At 35.0% G+C, this 18211-nt stretch overlaps 1 protein-coding gene across 1 annotated transcript in view; it reads left to right on the top strand.

Moving 5' to 3' along the window:
- The window catches only part of Eml5 (EMAP like 5), a 182690-nt gene that overhangs the window by 150871 nt on the left and 13608 nt on the right, over window positions 1–18211 (top strand). The window contains exons 28-31 of the mRNA XM_071607616.1: window positions 4028–4106; window positions 5279–5408; window positions 7924–8022; window positions 11838–11858. Coding sequence (XP_071463717.1) covers window positions 4028–4106; window positions 5279–5408; window positions 7924–8022; window positions 11838–11858 — 329 coding nt within the window. The remainder of the gene's footprint in view (window positions 1–4027; window positions 4107–5278; window positions 5409–7923; window positions 8023–11837; window positions 11859–18211) is intronic.

The following is an 18211-nucleotide window of genomic DNA, read 5'->3' on the forward strand; positions in this document are numbered from 1 at the left end:
AAGGAGGCCCACATAGTCTTATATTATTTTGACAGCAATGAAGTATACAGATCTAGCCTCATACATACCCTAGCTTCATCAGTATCAATCTCTGCATTGAAGGGGATACTGAGAGTTGACAGTGGTGTAGTAGAAAACACATGATGAAAGAAAGTTGGGAGGCCACTAAATATGAAGAATAATCTGCGGATCACTTATTTCAAAACAAGAAATTAAGTAGAGATATAATTGCTGTCTTACACCCTGTCACAAGCAGGATTCATGCACTTTAGTTGACCATTTGTCATGAGTGCTTATAAAGCCATGTTCTAAATGTGTAAAGAAGACTCCTGATTTCAGAGAGAGGGTGGATGAAATGACTTCCAATTCTGTTACAGTTATTACACTATTAAGGGAAGTTTAAAAAAATATTTACTAGAAAAATCCCAAATCCAGCGTGGTCCTGAGTTATTCATTCTTTTTGTGTGAATTTGCTGACTGGGGAAATCTCTTAGCTCAAAATAAGGGGCTCCTCAGGCAGTTTCTTTCAAAGAAGTTCCAGTGCTACCAGCCCTTTAAGTTGGTTAAGATTTTATTCCCATTTTTTTATATTTATTTTTTAGTAGTAGTTGGATACAATATCTTTATTTTATGTATTTACCCTTTTATGTCGTGCTGAGGACCAAACCCAGGGCCTTGTGCGTGCTTCTAGGCAAGCACTCTACCACTGAGCCACCATCCCAGCCCTTTATTTCCCATTTTAAGAACAAAAATAAGCTTAAATGTTTTGTTTGAAAGTCATATTATACAATCTGAATAAGAAAAAAAAAATAAGAGAGCTGGGGGTTGTGTCTCAGTGGTAAAGCTCTTGCCTCAAACATGTGAGGCACTGGGTTTGATCCTCAGCGCCACATAAAAATAAATAAACAAAATAAGGATATTTTTTAAAAAATAAGAATGGCAAGCTTTAAAGTTTATAATATTAGAACATGTTGCATTCTACTTTTTCACCTTTCTTCTGATTTCCCTGCCATTAATGTCATAACTGAATCTTATTATGCAGTAATAAAATTGAAGCAACAGGCCTTTCATATAATCAGAAGAGTTTATCTTCATTAAATTGATTTTAAAAACTTTACTACTTTAGGTATTTTATGAGTGTTTTAAACTCAAATTTGTGTTGTAATCTTTTTCCTTTTTTTTTAATCTGCTGCTGAAAAGAGGTTCCAGGTAATCTTCTCTTTGTCATGCTCACAAGGCCTGATTTTTTGTTTTTATCATCTTTTATATGTAGCATTAATGAGCTCAAGTTCTTGGTGTTCTTTACCTCTATTCATAGTTTTCCACATTTTTTCCCCTTTGGAACTAATATCCCTGAAATTAATAGAATCTTTTGAGGGGCAGAGCAAGTACAGGGACTGAACTTGGGGGCACTCTACCACTGAGCCATATCCCCAGCCCTATTGTATTTTATTTAGAGACAGGGTCTCACTGAGTTGCTTAGCGCCTCACTTTAATGAGGCTGGCTTTGAACTCTCAATCTTCCTGCCTCGGCCTCCTAAGCTACTGGGATTACAGGCATGCACCACCACACCCAGCTTAGAATCTTAATTATTGGATTTACACTATATCAGTAACTACTAAAACTTGATCCATTCAACTCGTATAATTTTACAAGTGGTTTACAGTATTACATGCTAATGTAATAAGCATTAAAATATGCTTAATTGTTCTGAAGGGTTGCATAGATGAATTATCTGTTTATTGTTTGAATTAACAACTAAAGCTGTCATACTAACATTGAATAAAGTTCACCAACAGAATTGACTTAGAAGAAAAAACCAAAGTTCCTATCTACTAGATCCTAATAGAAGTAGTTTTAAATATTTTATTTTATGAAGGTTTGAAACCAAAATTTCTGTGATAACTTGTAAAGTTGTTTATATATTCCTTATAAGGGCATTTACTTTTTATGATACCAATTAGTTATCTTATATATTCTGCATGCTGTTTCACTTTACATATGAAAATCTCCATTTGTTTTATATTATGTGTAAAATATAACACTTCACTTTCTTTTTTTAATTGTATAACTTGACAATTTTGAAATGCAAATATATTTGAAAATATTTTATTTTAGGAGACTTATTTACAAATTTTGGAATTTTTTTCCATAAGAAAGTTAATTTGTATTATTTTCTGATTTGGTTGTTAACAATTTGATTTTTTTTTTAATTTGATGTACTGGGAATTGAATTTATGTGTGCCAGGCAAGAGCACTCTGAGCTACATCCCAGCCCTTTTTATGTTTTGAGATAGGGTTTTGCTAAGTTGCCCAGGATGGCCTTAAACTTGCTATCCTCCTGCCTCAGCCTTCCAAGTAACTGGGATTTTAGGCATTGGCCATCATGTTCAGCTACAAATTGAATATTAAAATTTGGAGAGGGTTTGATGCATGATTGATTTAGATGCAGTATTCAGCTTTTTAAATTTATTTGAATAATTGAACCAACTTGAAGATGGTTATGCAAATTATTCTGTAGCACTGGATACATGGTAGAAGATGCCTTTAGTAAACCAAGTGGACCAAATGTTAGCTCCCTCTTGTGGCCATGAGGTGTGAATTGGACTCTTCCCCCCCACCCCCACCCCGCCATGCTTTTCAGGAGGGAGCCTCATTGGAAATATCATTATATAAAAATTGAAATTTTAAAATAAAACATTAGTTATCAAAAATAAATATTTGTAAAATGGTCATTTGAGATAACAATAATAGACTAAATAGAAAATTAAAGAGTTGACATGCCTGTTAGTACTAGGATATTATAAATAGATTCTGAGCTTTACAGGGGGATAGATTTGAAAGCTACTATGTAGAGAATGTTGATAAATGTTTGGTGAATAGAGAAGAGGAGTAGTTGGAAGCAGTGGTAATAGTAATTGCCTTTTTTTTTAGTCTTTTGTTTGTTTATTTTAATGTGGTGCTGAGGATCAAACTCAGTGCCTCACATGTGCTAGGCAAGCGCTCTGCCACTGAACCACAACCCTGGTAATTGCCTTTTACATAATGTTATGTGGTTTGCAATGCTTTGTGACTCTAAAAAGTCTTCCTTGAATAAGTGATGACAATGCAATAGCCAAAAGTAAAGACTTTGGGAAGCAGAGAAAGCGAAGGGCGTGGAGGAGGAGTAATGAGTACAAGTTTAGACTCAAATGTGATTTATGTTGCCAACAATATAAAAACATAACATTATAGAAACATAATTAAATTTGCTGGGCACAGTAATCACAGTTCATTGGGAGGCTAAGGCAGGACGATTGCAAATTTGAGGCCATTCCAGGCAATTTAGTGAGTACCTTATCTCAAAAAAATAAATAAAAAGGACTGGGAATGTAGCTCAGTGGTAGAGGATGAGGCCCTGGGTTTAATCCCCAGCACTGGCAAATATATAAATAAATGAATACATATATATATCTAAATATATTTCAAGAGATTGAGGCAGGAGAATTGCAAATTCAAGGCTAGCCTCAGCATGCTAATGATATCCTTCCTCAAGAAGAAAAAAAAAGTGGGCAGTGGGTGCTGGGTCTGTAACTCAGTGGTAAAGCACCTCTGAGTTCAACCCCTAGTACTATAAAAAGAAAAAAAAAAATATATATATATATATATATATTATGCACCTGTCATGTGAAGGTATTAGATGCTTCAGAGCAATACTTTAGACTTTGTTGATAATGCACCCATCAAGAAAGTTTTTTGTATATCAAGCTAACATTTTTACATTTGTTTATAAACGAACTGCTCTTGTGTTAGTATATTATTTACATTATGAAACATATACCAAGAAATTAAAATGAATAAAATTTCTAATTATTTTCTTTCCCCCTTACTGAATTAGAAGGTATCAGGATCTAGAGAGTGCAGTCTAATAGAACACTGACCCACTTCCCTTTTGACAAGTTGTAGTCTCTCTGGAGGGCAGGTGTGGAGACCCAGTGAAAGCCCCAAGTGATCTATGCCTTTCCTCCTTCCATCTCTCTGTTTCAGGCCCCCAGTGAGCAGGGCCCCTCCACAGCCAGAGAAACTTCAGACAAATAATGTTGGCAAGAAGAAAAGACCCATAGAGGTAAGGAAAACCCACTCCTTAATGTTATTAAAATGTATCCAAAGTTTCTTTTTATAAAACACCCAAGTCTTTATCATTAGTTTTCATGAAAATAAGTGTATTGAATAATCATTTTGTTTGATTTTAAGAAGTGATTAACTTGCCAAGTGAAGTGGCACATGCCTAGAATCCCAGCTACTCAGGAGTGTCATAAGTTCAAGGCCAGCCTCAGCAAATTAGAGAGACCCTGTCTCAAAATAAAAAATAAAAAGGCCTGGGGATATGGCTCAGTGGTTGAACATCCCTGCGTTCAATCTCTGCTACCAACAAGCAGAGATTGTTGGTAAATAAATTTCTGTTTCTCTTAATTTTTAAATGAGAACATCCAAACATAAATACATGTGAGTAATCTATTACTTACAGAAGTCGTGTCTTATACTTAGTGTCCTGAATTCATAAGTTGAAGATAAAATATTTACACCACTCCAGGAACCTTTACCCCATGTGATATAGTCACTATACAGGATTCATGAAGTCTGTTCCTCCTTCTGTCCCTCCTTCCATCAAAGAAACCTTCAGCACTAGCTGAGGAAAGAGAAAGGTCCTCCCAGACCTTTCATAATCCCACATCAGCAGCAAATAAGCAAGTTGTGCTAAATGAGCCCTGAGCAAGGTGTAAAGCTATAGGAGAGTGATTGAAATGAAAAACAGGAATGCTTCTCCCTGCAGCCTTCTCTGCCAGAACTTTCAGCATGAGTTGTCAGAGACAACTTTGGATTCTTCAAAGTAGCTGACTTTGATATAATTTGTCCTGAGTTATCTATGCTGAGCAAATAATTAACTAACAATGAATACAAATCAAATTCTTCTTTCTGACTAACCATAAAAATTGAAGTATTCTTTCATATGGAATCTTAAATCTGAAATTCTTAGAATTGGATAACCTTGTGATTCCCTTTTCCTTTTTATAACTTTATATAGAAAAAGTATAGACTGTGAAATGTGTTTCATTTGCCCAAAACAGGCTAGAGAAAATATATCTAGCTTAATTTTGTATTTGAACTCTGTAAAACATCAAAAACACGTCTTCCATTTTGACTGAAGATGCTAATGCTATGTACATCACAGAATATTGGTGAACGTTTAGACATGAGGAAGAGAGTAATTGTATAATGGTTTCATTATTGTTATAGGACCTCGTGTTGGAGCTTGTATTTGGTTATCGAGGCAGAGACTGCAGGAATAATGTACATTATTTAAATGATGGTGATGATATAATTTATCACACTGCATCAGTTGGAATTCTGCACAATGTTGCTACAGGTAGGAAACCTTAGTTCTCTATCTCCTTATATACTCTGCTTTTAATTTAAAATCTTTTAACTAGGAGCTTAAATTTCTTTGTTAAACCTATAAATAATAATTGAAATATATGAAAAATGATCCAGAATAAAAAATATTTCATATTATGGCACTATCTAGTTATATTTTAGTATTAATAGAGTATGATACAGCAGAAAAGTATTTTATAAGGCCAAGTTCTCATAGATCTCTACTAAAAGTAAAGGTTCGCTGTACATTAGAATCCTATTTTACAGTGAAATCATTGTGCCTCTAATTCTATTTTCCCATAACCTCATCATGAGAATGGGTGGTTTGGATGGTTGTCTTTGACAGCGATTGAAAGTAGCACATTGGATAAGTGACCACAGGGGTGATTAGTGAGGCCTTAGAAAGCCAAGCAAGAAAGCTTTTTTGTCTGTGGGTCTACTGATTATTGCTTGTTTGATCCAAGAATGTGAGAAAATATTCCTTGATGTTTATTTAACAGTCTTGTTGAAGAGCAAATAGAGTTATCTTATTAAATATGATCCAATGATGTTTTTTATTTTTAATTCTGTTTTATTACATATGATCGCAAACTTTATGAAATTTGAAAGCAAAAACAGAGTCTACCTGATGAGTCATTTGGGTTTTCCTTTGAGAGTTTCATTCTGAATGGATAAAGAGTAAATTATGTGCATCATTATCCTCCTCCCCTTGTCAGTATTAATCATTAATATGATCTTTCTTTTCTGGTTTGCTAAAGAAAAGGATTCACCAGAACTACATGCAATTTTTCATTTAATAATTTGAGCCATTTAAAAAAAAAAAGGTACTACTTAGAAAATCCTTTTTAATTGAGGTTTCACATATCCTTCAAGAGAATGGGAAAGAATAAAATGAGACAAGCATGAAAGGAATAAATATATATATAAACTTTCATGTTTATACTTTTGGTTTGTTTTTAGCTTTCTGATTTATAATTAATCACCTTTCTAATGGTGAAGTGCTGAGAGAGGATGGAGGGGGAGATGAGGTATCTGCTTCAGTTCTTAGTATTTGGCTTCCAACCAGTTTACATTGCTGTGCTCATAGTCTAGGAAGTATAGATTCATTAGCTGATATTCCACCAACTTAGCCAACAGCTCATAATTAGTTGTTTGTTTCTTTAACTGAACCCACAGCCCTGGAAAGTAAAAATCATATTTCATATCAAGGAAAAATTTGAAATAGTAGGTGTGTTAAAAGTGATCATTGAGTTTTTAGTCTTGTTTTCTCTGTTTGAGATCCTGATATTCAGGGTCCTCTAATGTGGATTCAACCTACTGTTCTGACCTCATGTCCTACCTAATCATTTTACTTGTATAAACCTAGTTTTTTATTGCCTCCTGTGTAGAGTACTTTCATAGTCTTCTGAAATCTCTTCACTGTCAGTACTGCTAGATGAATCACATTACTTCCATTTTTATCATACGAGAATTTCATTTTTATTTTTAATTGGTGCATTATAATTATACACAGTGGTGGTAATTACTATGTTATGTGCATGCACATAACATAATTTGATTAATCTCATTCCCTAGTACCTTCTCTTTTCCTTCCCTCCTCCCTCCCCCATCTACTTGCTCTACTCTACTGACTTCCCTTCTATTATTATTTTAATGAGTGCATTATAATTATATATGCATGGAATTCATTGTGGTATACTTGTACATAGACATAGCGTAATTGGTATATTTTATTCCCTAGGATTTCCCCACACTCTCCCATCCTCCCTCCCTCTTGATCCCTTTCCTCTACTGTATTGGTCTCCCTTCTATTTGGGGGATACATTAATTCTTTGATCAAAAAACTTTAGTGCCTCTCCACTGACTGCAGAATAAATATGAAATATTAATAAATATGGCCCAAACTATTAAAGGGAAAATTATCTCTGATTTTTGTATGACCCTGGTGAATCTTTTTCTTTAGGAAACCAAAACAAAGATCATAAGCCTTGAAAATCTTTCATAATTCTAGTCCCTACTTCCCTTTCCAACTGCATTGCTCACTTTTCTTCCTCATGACCCTACAGCCAAAGGAGTCATTATATATGCATACCACTGCCTTTGCGCCTTTCCTCAGGGTTCCTCTACCTACCTAAAATGCCCTTCCCCACCCTCCTTCACATTTGCAGAATCTGTCTGCATCAGTGCAGAAGTGTCATATTCCCATAATGAGAATAAGTCTTCCTGTGCTAAATTCCCATGGCATTTTGATTCTTAAATCTTTGGTGGTATTTGGCATCTTCAGCCTTGGATCATACAATTGATCCTTCAGATCATATGGTTGATCCCTTTCAGATTTCTATCTTTTTAAAACATCTGATTCTTTATCCTTTGATAATGTGTATAGTAAGTATTCAAAAACTATGTGTTGAATAAGCAGATAAGTTAGTTTATAGTGCTAGATAAATGCATTTGGTTGTTATATCTTAAAAGTTTTCAAACTTAATTCTCAAATTCTTTCTTTATAGGGATTCAAAGTTTTTATCAGGAACATAATGATGATATTCTGTGCCTCACTGTAAATCAGCACCCCAAATTTATCAACATAGTGGCAACTGGCCAAGTAGGTATGTTTCTATATTTTAAAAAGAAACAATGTGAAGCATTTTTGTTCAAATAAATTCAACATCCTAGGAAAAATTAAAGTGTAATATAATTACAGATTCTTCAAAACTCTGTGTACATAAAACACACACAAAATTATACCATATGGTTTGCTTCTAGGTACCTTCTCTTACTAACTTTGGTTATCTGCATTAGTACAGACAATTTTGAATTTAAAATCAACTGTCATATAGGGGCTGGGATTGTGGCTCAGTGGTAGAGCATTCGCCTAGCATGTGCGAGGCCCTGGGTTCGATCCTCAGCACCACATAAAAATAAATAAAATAAAGGTATGGCATCCAACTACAACTAAAAAATAAATATTTTTTTCAAAAAGTCAACTGTCATATAGTGGTTTAAATAGTCAGATTTAATTTTTTGTCAGGAATTTCTGATTAGCAAAAAAAAAATTTAATTCAGTATCATATGAAGCAGAAAGGAAGTACTTTAAGGAGAGAAGAGTTCTGTTTCAGCAAGGGTTAACCTAGAAAGTAGTGAGAACCCAGCTGGGCATGGTGGCACAGCCTGTAATCCCAGCAGCTCAGGAGACTGAGGCAGGAGGATCACGAGTTCAAAGCCAGCCTCAGCAACTTAGTGTGGCCCTAAGTAACTCAGCAAGACCCTGTCTCTAAATAAAATATAAAAAGGGCTGGGGATGTGGCTCAGTAATTAAGCACCTCTGGGTTCAATCTCTGGTACCAAAAGAAAAAAAGTGAGAACCTGGTTGGGCTTGTGGCTCAGTGGTAGAGCACTTGCCTAGCAAGTGTGATCCTCAGCACCACACAAAAATAAATAAATAAAATAAAGATATTGTGTTCATCTACAACTAAAAAAATATTTTTAAAAAAATGATAAAACAAATTTGTTTCATGTTTGTAAATCCCCACTGCCTTTTCCTTTTCTTTGGTATTAATCTGGTTCATCAAGTGTTGTTGTTGTTGTTGTTTGTTTTACAGTACCAGGGATTAAACCCAGGGGCTCTCTACCACTGAGCTACATGCATAGTCTCCCTCTCCCCTTTTTTTCTACAAGATAGGGTCTCAGTAGGTTGCCAAAGCTGGTCTTGAACTTGCAATCCTCGTGCCTCAGCCTCCTGAGTTGCTGGAATCATTGTTTACTTGCTTTTTATTTTTTTTATTTTTTTAACCTTGGTCAAAAATTTAAAGGCCATAGATTTACAAGCAAAATGATTGAAGATAGCAGATCTATTTGGACATATCTACCAATCATTGATCACTATGAATACTACATTATAGATTTGGTCAGTCATATTTTCACAGCTTTCATATAGCTTGTAAAGTTCTTAAAATCGTTGGGTTGGTTGGACCTCAGGGGGTTGTGGTTGCTAAGCTAGCTTTCTAGCTATCTTTTTCTTAAATAATTATGCTTTTAATATTTTATTTTTTCATGCAAGTACTGAATTGATTAGTCAAAAACTTGTTCTCTGCGTTTCCTGGTTCTATTGCTATGCCCCCTGGGACCCTGCTCTTTTTCCTTCTGTACAGTTTTCTGCTTTTAAAGGAAAGTAGACTATTATAGTACCCAGTATTCTAATCTTTGTATAGGAATATATATGTATACTCCCATTTGCACTAAGTTCTTTGAAAGCGATGTCTGTTTTCCTCTGCACAAGGAATAAGGCCTATCTCCTGAAGGAATAGAGACCATACACCTGGCTTCATATCTCTTAGTACATAGTTATTGCTCTGTTAATTGTTATTGAGTAAATTTATTTATTCAACAAACTTATTAAGCACCTACCATGTGCAAGGTATTGTTCTAGCAGCTTATAAAAAGACAAAATCCCAGTTTTAATGTAATTTACATTTTGTGAATAGAATTCTAGAAGGTATGGGTCTTTGTTTGCTCATTCTTCCTTTCTTTCTCCTGCTCTCCTTTTATTAAGCAACTTTTCTCATATTAGTGCCATAGGTTTCTTTTAGTTGAGAATTGTCATAGTCACACATTAATCTTTCAGAATTTTGGCCCCTTTCTCCACTTCTTTCCCTTTATTTTGAAAGGCAACAGTACAGGGAACATGGAATGGCTCATGGTCTTCCCCACTCTTTCCAAGTCAAACTCTGCAGTGCAGAGGTGAATTTCAAATCATGCACGTAGCCCTGTGCCTTGTCTCACTTGTAATTTTTAATAAAAATGGTTAACAAAAAATGCTTCACTGATGACTAAGTATGGAGAGGGATGTTTTAAAGGGAACTGATAGGTAGTCACTTTGCTGCCAAGCTTATTTAATACCCACAAGGCACAAAACACCATTTAAGTTGTTGGGTTTTTTAAAAAAAATTATATGGATCATAAATAAATTTAAATATTTACTTTGTGGTATATTAGCCAGTTACATTCAGACTTTTATTTTCTTGACTAGAATCTTAAATCTCAGGGCCAAATGTATCTTTTTATCCATTATATACTTGAACCGATCACTATTTTATGCCTAATACGGTAGTCTAACCTCTCCCTAGGAAGCTCATTTATAAAATAGTTCTCCACAAAGAATGGAAATATGTCTCTCTAATTGCTACTCATTGGTCCTCATTTTGGGGGTACTTAGAACATGTAATCACTTTTTCCTATAACTTTTTCCTCCAGTTTTGGAAACTATCTTATTCTGACAAAGTCTTCTCTAGTACTTCTTTTAGAATGTCCACTCTGGACATCTTCCAGCTACATTTCATGGGTCAAGGTGTATATGAGAACAGTGAGATTGCTTTCCGTAGGGGAACCTCCCTCTCCATTTGGGGATTTGAAATCACAGAATTAGGGCTGGGGATGTGGTTCAAGCGGTAACGCGCTCGCCTGGCATTCGTGCGGCCCAGGTTCGATCCTCAGCACCACATACAAACAAAGATGTTGTGCCCGCCGAAAACTAAAAAATAAATATTAAAAAAATTTCTCTTTCTCTTTTTCTCTAAAAAAAAAAAAAAAAAAAAACCTTTGAAATCACAGGATTATCTACTAAGTGGTCCTGAATCTGCTTCTGAGCCTGCATGAGCCTGTTCTCAAAGTAGATCCTCTACTTTTTGTAGATCCTCTACTAATTGATGTAAAAAAAAAAAACAATCACCTAGCTTCAAGGAATTCTTAAATTTTTACTCTTTTTTTTCTTTGGTAAAGACTGTTAATTCTTTTATGTGGTGCTGAGGATTGAACCCAGTGCCTCACATGTGCTAGGCAAGCACTCTACCACTGAGCCACAATCCCAGCCCTAAAGACTGTTAATTTTTAAGTTTTTCACCACAAATATAATGAGTATAGATAGGTATTCATATTTTCTTGGCAAACTTTAACTCATAGTGAAAATATTTAGTTTAAAAAAAAAAGAATTTTTTTCTTGAGTTATATTGTAATCTTTGCTATCATGTCCCTCAGAAGATTTAGATTAAATTCTTCCCTGTACGCAGAGATGCATTAAAATTCCAAAAGGCCCATTAAGTGGTGCATTTTATGACCCCAAAATAAGTGTATTATCAATTTAAATCATATAAATATTATTCTTAAAGTTATAATTACAATTTCATGTAAGTCATTAAATATGAAGAAAATTGTTTTTATCAAAGAAAGATTGAAAGGTCATACATAGAATGTTAATATGTGCATATAATTGAAATGGTTGCCTTCTCTCTGTTTACTCAGTGTAATACAACTGATTGCATATATTTTATTAAGTTATTTTAAAAATATTTATGATAATGGGTCTTGCAGATTTTAAGGCATTTGTGTTATTTATTGGTAACAACTTTTCTGTTGCTTTCTTTTATAGGTGATTCAGCAGATATGTCAGGTAAGGAAAAATTTAATATTTTCAGTTTTATTTATATTGTTTGGTAATGGTAACCCAAATTTTTATAAAGTAAATAAGATATCTGAGTGACTATTATTACTTACATCAAACATCTTATTACTCTACAAAAAGTTTGTAAATTATTTGTAATAAAGAATACATTAGTTTAATAACATGATACTGAGCTCAATCTGCAATAATAGTATTTTTTTAAAAAAATGAATGTTTTGACCTTTTTTCCATATGCATGGAATTAATCTAAGTACTTTCCTTATACTACCTCATTTAATCATCACAAGAATTCTTCATAGTAGTTACTAACTTGGTAACATTATAAGGTTAGGAAAAGTGGAGTTGGGAGAGCTTGGAGATATTCCCTAGCACAAAAAAAAGCAGGGAAAGGAAAGGGGAAAAAATGATCAAAACTTAATCTTAAATATAAATAAATTGTATTGACTCTGAATAAAATTACAAAAATAAAATCAGATTTTTACATACTATCTCAGTTGTATATATTAAACCAACAGATCATTTAAAGATTTAGAACTATTATTGATCTTAGCTTTATGAATTAAAGATAATGATTAAATTAACAATGTGTAGCTATTTTCTTTAGATATTACAATAACTAATCCTTTTCAACTATATTTTAAATTTATGTAATATAATATGAATTAGCAATTTGATAAAAGATTTATATCTGTTTCTTTCCCCTCCATCAGGGCAGAGTATGATTTTATGATTTGACAAATCAACTATTAATTTATTCAAATCAACAGGCAAGGTCACTGCTTACTTGGTTTCACCCGGGAGCAGGGGTTGGCAAACCATAGCTCATGGGCTTTATTTGGGCCACCACCTGCTTTTGTACAGCCCAGTTTTATTAATTTAAGTAGTTGGGAAAAATTAAAAGAATGCTATTTTATGACATATGAAAATTATATGAAATTCAGATTTCTGTATTTGTTAACCAAGCTTTGTTAGGCATAGCCATGCTCACTTACAGAGTATCTGTGGTGGTTTGTGTGCTGTTAATGGTAGAGTTGAGTGGCTGCAGAGACTGTGACAATCTCATAAGTTATACACTATAAGTTATGGTGACACAATTATAACTTCACAGGTTTTAAGATAGATACACACACACACATATATATATACACATACATATATATCTGTACTACAACGTTTACTTTCTTTTTTAACCAGTGCATCTCTATAATGTCAAAACAAGGGTGAGGGAAGAAAAGTGGATTTTGAATGTTATACTTTTAAGGTACAGTGAAGTGTGGATTATGTTGTTCTCAAATGAGATGGTAAAGAATTGTGTTTATTATGGAATGACACTATAGTTGTGCTAAAAGAATGTTACATAGCCAGATATGGTGATGCATGCTTGTAATCCCAGCAACTCAGGAGGCTGATGCAGGATAGTTGAAAGTTTGAGTCCAGCCTCAGTAACTTAGTGAGGGTCTGTCTCAAAATAAAAAGTTTAAAAATGGCTGGGATGTGGTGCAGTGGTTAAGTGTCTTTGGGTTAGTTCCCTGGTACCAAAATAATAATAATAATAATAATAATACAGTATGCATCAACACTTTTTTTCTGGTGCTGGGGACCAGACCCAGGGCCTTGTGCATTGTTAAGCATAATCTCTTCCACTGAACTATATCCCCTAACCCTATGTCAGTATTTTACCACCAAATTATTTTGTGTGGTTTCCTTTAGCTCTTGACGGTTTGATAGATGCTATAAGTACTAGCTATAAGTACTTCAGAGTTGGCATCTTATAGTCAAGATGCCAACTCTGAAGAGACAGAAGAGTTAGCCTCTATAAATAGCCTCCATGGAACTACAAAAAAAATTATTTTTGAAAAAGATAAGGAAACATTTTAGTACAACTTTAAGTGGTTCTGAGACATAGCACAACTGATGATAAAAAATATGTGTGGAACAGCAAAAGGGATAGTTGGATAAATTTACCAAGCTTGTATGGAACTTTTTTATTCTCAGCGGGCAGTTTGTGAAAAATATTTCTATCATCTGCTACTGAACGTGAATTTTTGTGATTGTCAACAGTTGTTTTATTTGCCGTCTGACTTAATTATTATCAGTTTCATGAATTTAGGTTATTAATACAAGCTTAATATCCCAGTAGCCATGCCAGGAATGATGTAAAATTGACAGCCAAGACATGAATGAAAGCTCCAGGCTGAGGCTCGTTTTGGGGGTCTCAAGAATTACCATACATTCAGAATTCACTGGAAGGAATTGCAGTGCTCAGAGTTGGTTGTACTTATAGCCAGCAAGAGAAAAGGACAAATAAGGCAGAGTCTGGAGGACCCAGTCACAGACTTTCTGGCTCCCCCAGGGACCATAAGGCCAGCTTTATCCCCACCAGCTAATCTAGCCATACACAGGTGTTTTGCCAGGGAAGCCCACTTAAGACTCAGAGTCCAGGGCTTTTATTTGGGGTTGGGCACATAGACGTGAAGTGCAACCACAAGTACCAAAATACCAGACTCCCAGAAGAAAGCAGGTGTCAGTGCCCCTAACAAGACAGAGCAGTTGTGTAACATAAGGAACACTTCAGAAGCCAAGTTCTTACACACTCCAAGAGCCAGCCCACAGGCAGGGCCTTCTAATGACCAGCCTCCAGCCTGTGTAAAACCTAAGGCTGGGTCAAGAAACTAGAAAGTGAGTGTGCCTGGAGGAAAGCTGCTGAGATAACCACAGTGAGAGGGAGGGAGGGGTCAGCTCCCAGAGGGAGTCTGGATTCATGTCAAGGTTAGTCTGTCATTGGAAAATTTTAAATAACACAATGATCTAATTTGTACTTTGAGAAAGTCACCTCCACTAGCTTGTTGAGAAAGAGGAAATTAGACAATTAGGAGCCTATTATTATAGTCCAAGCCAAAGACAAACAAGGGTGGCAGGAGTGAAAGTAGAAAAAACTAGACAGACGTGGGACATAGTTTAGAGGTAAAGCCAGCAATCCTCTCTGATGAGTTGGATTTGGGGTAAGATAAAGTGAGGCTAAATACTAATTTTTTGCTTGAGCAGTTAGCTAAATGAGATGGGCGAATACTTGGGGGAAAATGCATTGGGCATGGAGAATTGTCTATATACATAAAGAATGAAGGCAGTTTAGGTACAAATATAAAATGGTAGATTTGGGGATGATAAAATAATGAAACTCCTATCTGATTATGTCATCAACTGAGAGAAGGAAGGGGAGAAGCAGGGGTTGGTTTTAAGAGGAGTGAAGTTTTCAAATAGTTACTTTGGAACGTAGGTCAGTAAACACTTATAGTAGAAAAGATATGGTGGAATTACCCTGAAGACATTAGATGTATTTTCAGTGGACACTAAGGGAATACTTTTATCTCTGACAAAGTTATTTCAGTCCTCCATGACTATATGTGGAACTTAAGAATTTGATACCTTTGATCCTTTAGGCAGGAGAGTTTTCCCTCTGCTTTTGCTTAGTATTTGTTGTGGTAGGTGGGTGTCTATCAGATGGCTTTGTGGGTCTCTGGGTGCCCTCTACAACAGAAAAGGATGTTTATTAGCATGAACAGTGAGGAAGGTGGGTAGTCTCCTGAGTCTCCTGCTTCTGGAGCACTTCCAGGACCCAGGATCCAGGCATGTTCCCTCTTTGCCACTCTGCCAGGCATAGCATCGGCTTCACCAATAAGGCCAGTTGCATTCGTGGTCACTCAAGGGCTGCAGCAGCATTTGAAGTCACATGCTTCCTTGCTTTCATCCAGTGGGAAAGAGGAATAAAACTCCTTTCAGAACCATCACCTAAAAATCCTTCCTATTACTCTGACCGAGTCATTAGGACACAAACCAAACCTTGTACTTAAAAAAAAAAACCATGAGGGGCTGGGGATGTGGCTCAAGAGGTAGCACGCTCGCCTGGCATGAGTGCGTCCCGGGTTCGATCCTCAGCACCACATACAAACAAAGATGTTGTGTCCGCCGAAAAACTAAAAAAAATAACAAATATTAAAAAAAAAAAAAAGAAACCATGAGGATACCATGTGCTGATAGGCCCTAACCTGGGTTACTAAAGTAAATCACTGAGGTAGAGAGGTAGGGGTGGGAGGGCTGTTACCACAGTGGGTTCAGAATTATGGGAGGAGCATGCCACTTCCCTGGAGTCACTTGGAGTCAGTACACTTAAAGGGCCCTTGTTTTAAAATACAGTTTTTATTACACTGTATCACAGGCAAACTAGGAGGTAGAGAAAGAATATTCTTTAAAATTTTCATTCGTATGAGATCGAGCTAGTAATTTAAAAGGACCCTTGGGGAGCTGGGGATATATCTCAGTTGCCAGAGTGCTTGCCTTGCATGCATGCATAAGTCCCTAGGTTCAATCCCTGGCACTGCAAAAAAAAAAAAAAAAAAAAAAGATTCTTAGGGTATCTCTGTACAGGAAATTAATAGTCAAAAAATAATTGTAGGGCTGGGGGTGTGGCTCAAGCGGTAGCGCGCTCGCTTGACATGCGCGAGGCGCTGGGTTCGATCCTCAGCACCACATACAAATAAAATAAAGATGTTGTGTCCACTGAAAACTAAAAAATAAATAAATATTTTTAAAAAAATAATAATTGTAAAAAGTAGTTTAGATTACCATAAAGCTCTAATTAAAATATATATATACATATGTGTATATATGTATATATATATATATGTATATATGTGTGTGTGTGTGTGTATGTGTGTATATATATATATATATATATATATATATATATATATATATATATTTGAGATTTATTTTTCCAAGACAGCCAGATGAGGTGAAAGAGCAAGAATGGGACCTGAATACTGATGTTAGCACACCTGTGCTGGCTCTGCCTGTGTGTAACAAAGCAAGTTACTGAATTTCTCTGAGCAGAATTCAGAGGAAAACATACCTGGTTGGAAGGTAGGAGTAGAAAGCATGAGATGAGGGGCTGGAGAGAGCCCCGTGGTAGAGCATGTGCTCAGGTGCACAGCACCCTGGGTTCAGAAAGAGATATGCCGCCTGCCATGGCAGGTGTGCAGTACCTGAGGACCTTTGGGAAGCGAGGAATAAGCTGGATCTGTTACCTAAGATTGTGAATGACCATTTTTAAATGATAAGAGAAAATAAAATATGCCCAATGAACATAATTTCATCTTCAGTAACATGGGCCCTGAAAATTTATAGTAATCTTAATTTTAAATACTGCTGTTGATGTAGGTTTAGCAGTCTAAATGTGCAGCAGTTCCATAACATAGAATACCTGTAGGCTTTTAGATTCCTGGTATCAGTTTTTTGCCATCACCTTTAATTTTTTTATATAAAAGTGTGAGAAGCTCAGTAATTCATCTTAAGATCATTTGCTGTTTAAATTTTAGATATATGGAACTTGGCAAATTTTGGTTTGTTTAGAAACAAAAAAGTTGATATATCTTGAAAATATGTTGCCTATTCTATCACATTTTGGCAGATATAGTATGTGATCTTCCCAGAGGTACTTTTTGTAAGCATATATAAAAATGTTTAATATTTCTCGTTGGCAATATTTATCATTAAATTGTTTAATATTTATCATGTATATAGTGATGTATGATATATATCTATATTTTAGATTTAAGCCATCTAACATGCCTTATTGAGACTCAGTTCAACTATGCCCTAGGTAAACTTTGACTTTTAGTGAATGTGGAACATTTTTAGCCCAGTACTTAAATTATTATAATAAAATTTTCAAACAACCTATTTTATTATTGGCATTTTTATATCTAGTTCTCTATAGTTTTGATATTTTACTGTTACATAAACCTCTCTACTTAATGATACTTAAGTTTAAATATCTGATTTAATAAATTTTAACTGCTTTACTTGAATTATCAGATTTAATGTACCATTGTGTTCTATAAATAGCAAATGGTGAAAAATATTATCAGTTTTTTAGATACCAAAATTTCTTTCTGCATCAAATAATTTAATACAACTTGTCTTAATATTTCTCTCTTTTTGCAGTACACATAACATGTATAATTTGAAGAAAATGCACTTAGTTTTTAATTGTTTTACTCAAAGTACATTCATTCTAAGACCGAATTAGCTATAGAGTGTAGTTCAGGAAAAATAATTATACAAAGCTATGGTATTTTAATTTATAAAATACAGAGAAACAAGCTGGGAATGTAATTTAATGGTAGAGTGCTTACCTAGCATGTGTGAGGCTCAATCCTCCGCACTGTAAAAACCAATCTACAAAAACACAAACAAAACAGAACCTGAAGCAACTTTTTAAATAGTAGCAGCACTGCATAGGATGATTAAAGTTTTTTTGTTTTTTTAAAGATTATGAGTTT

This window comes from Marmota flaviventris, chromosome 2 (assembly GCF_047511675.1).
Source record: "Marmota flaviventris isolate mMarFla1 chromosome 2, mMarFla1.hap1, whole genome shotgun sequence".
NCBI classification, from domain to species: domain Eukaryota; kingdom Metazoa; phylum Chordata; class Mammalia; order Rodentia; family Sciuridae; genus Marmota; species Marmota flaviventris.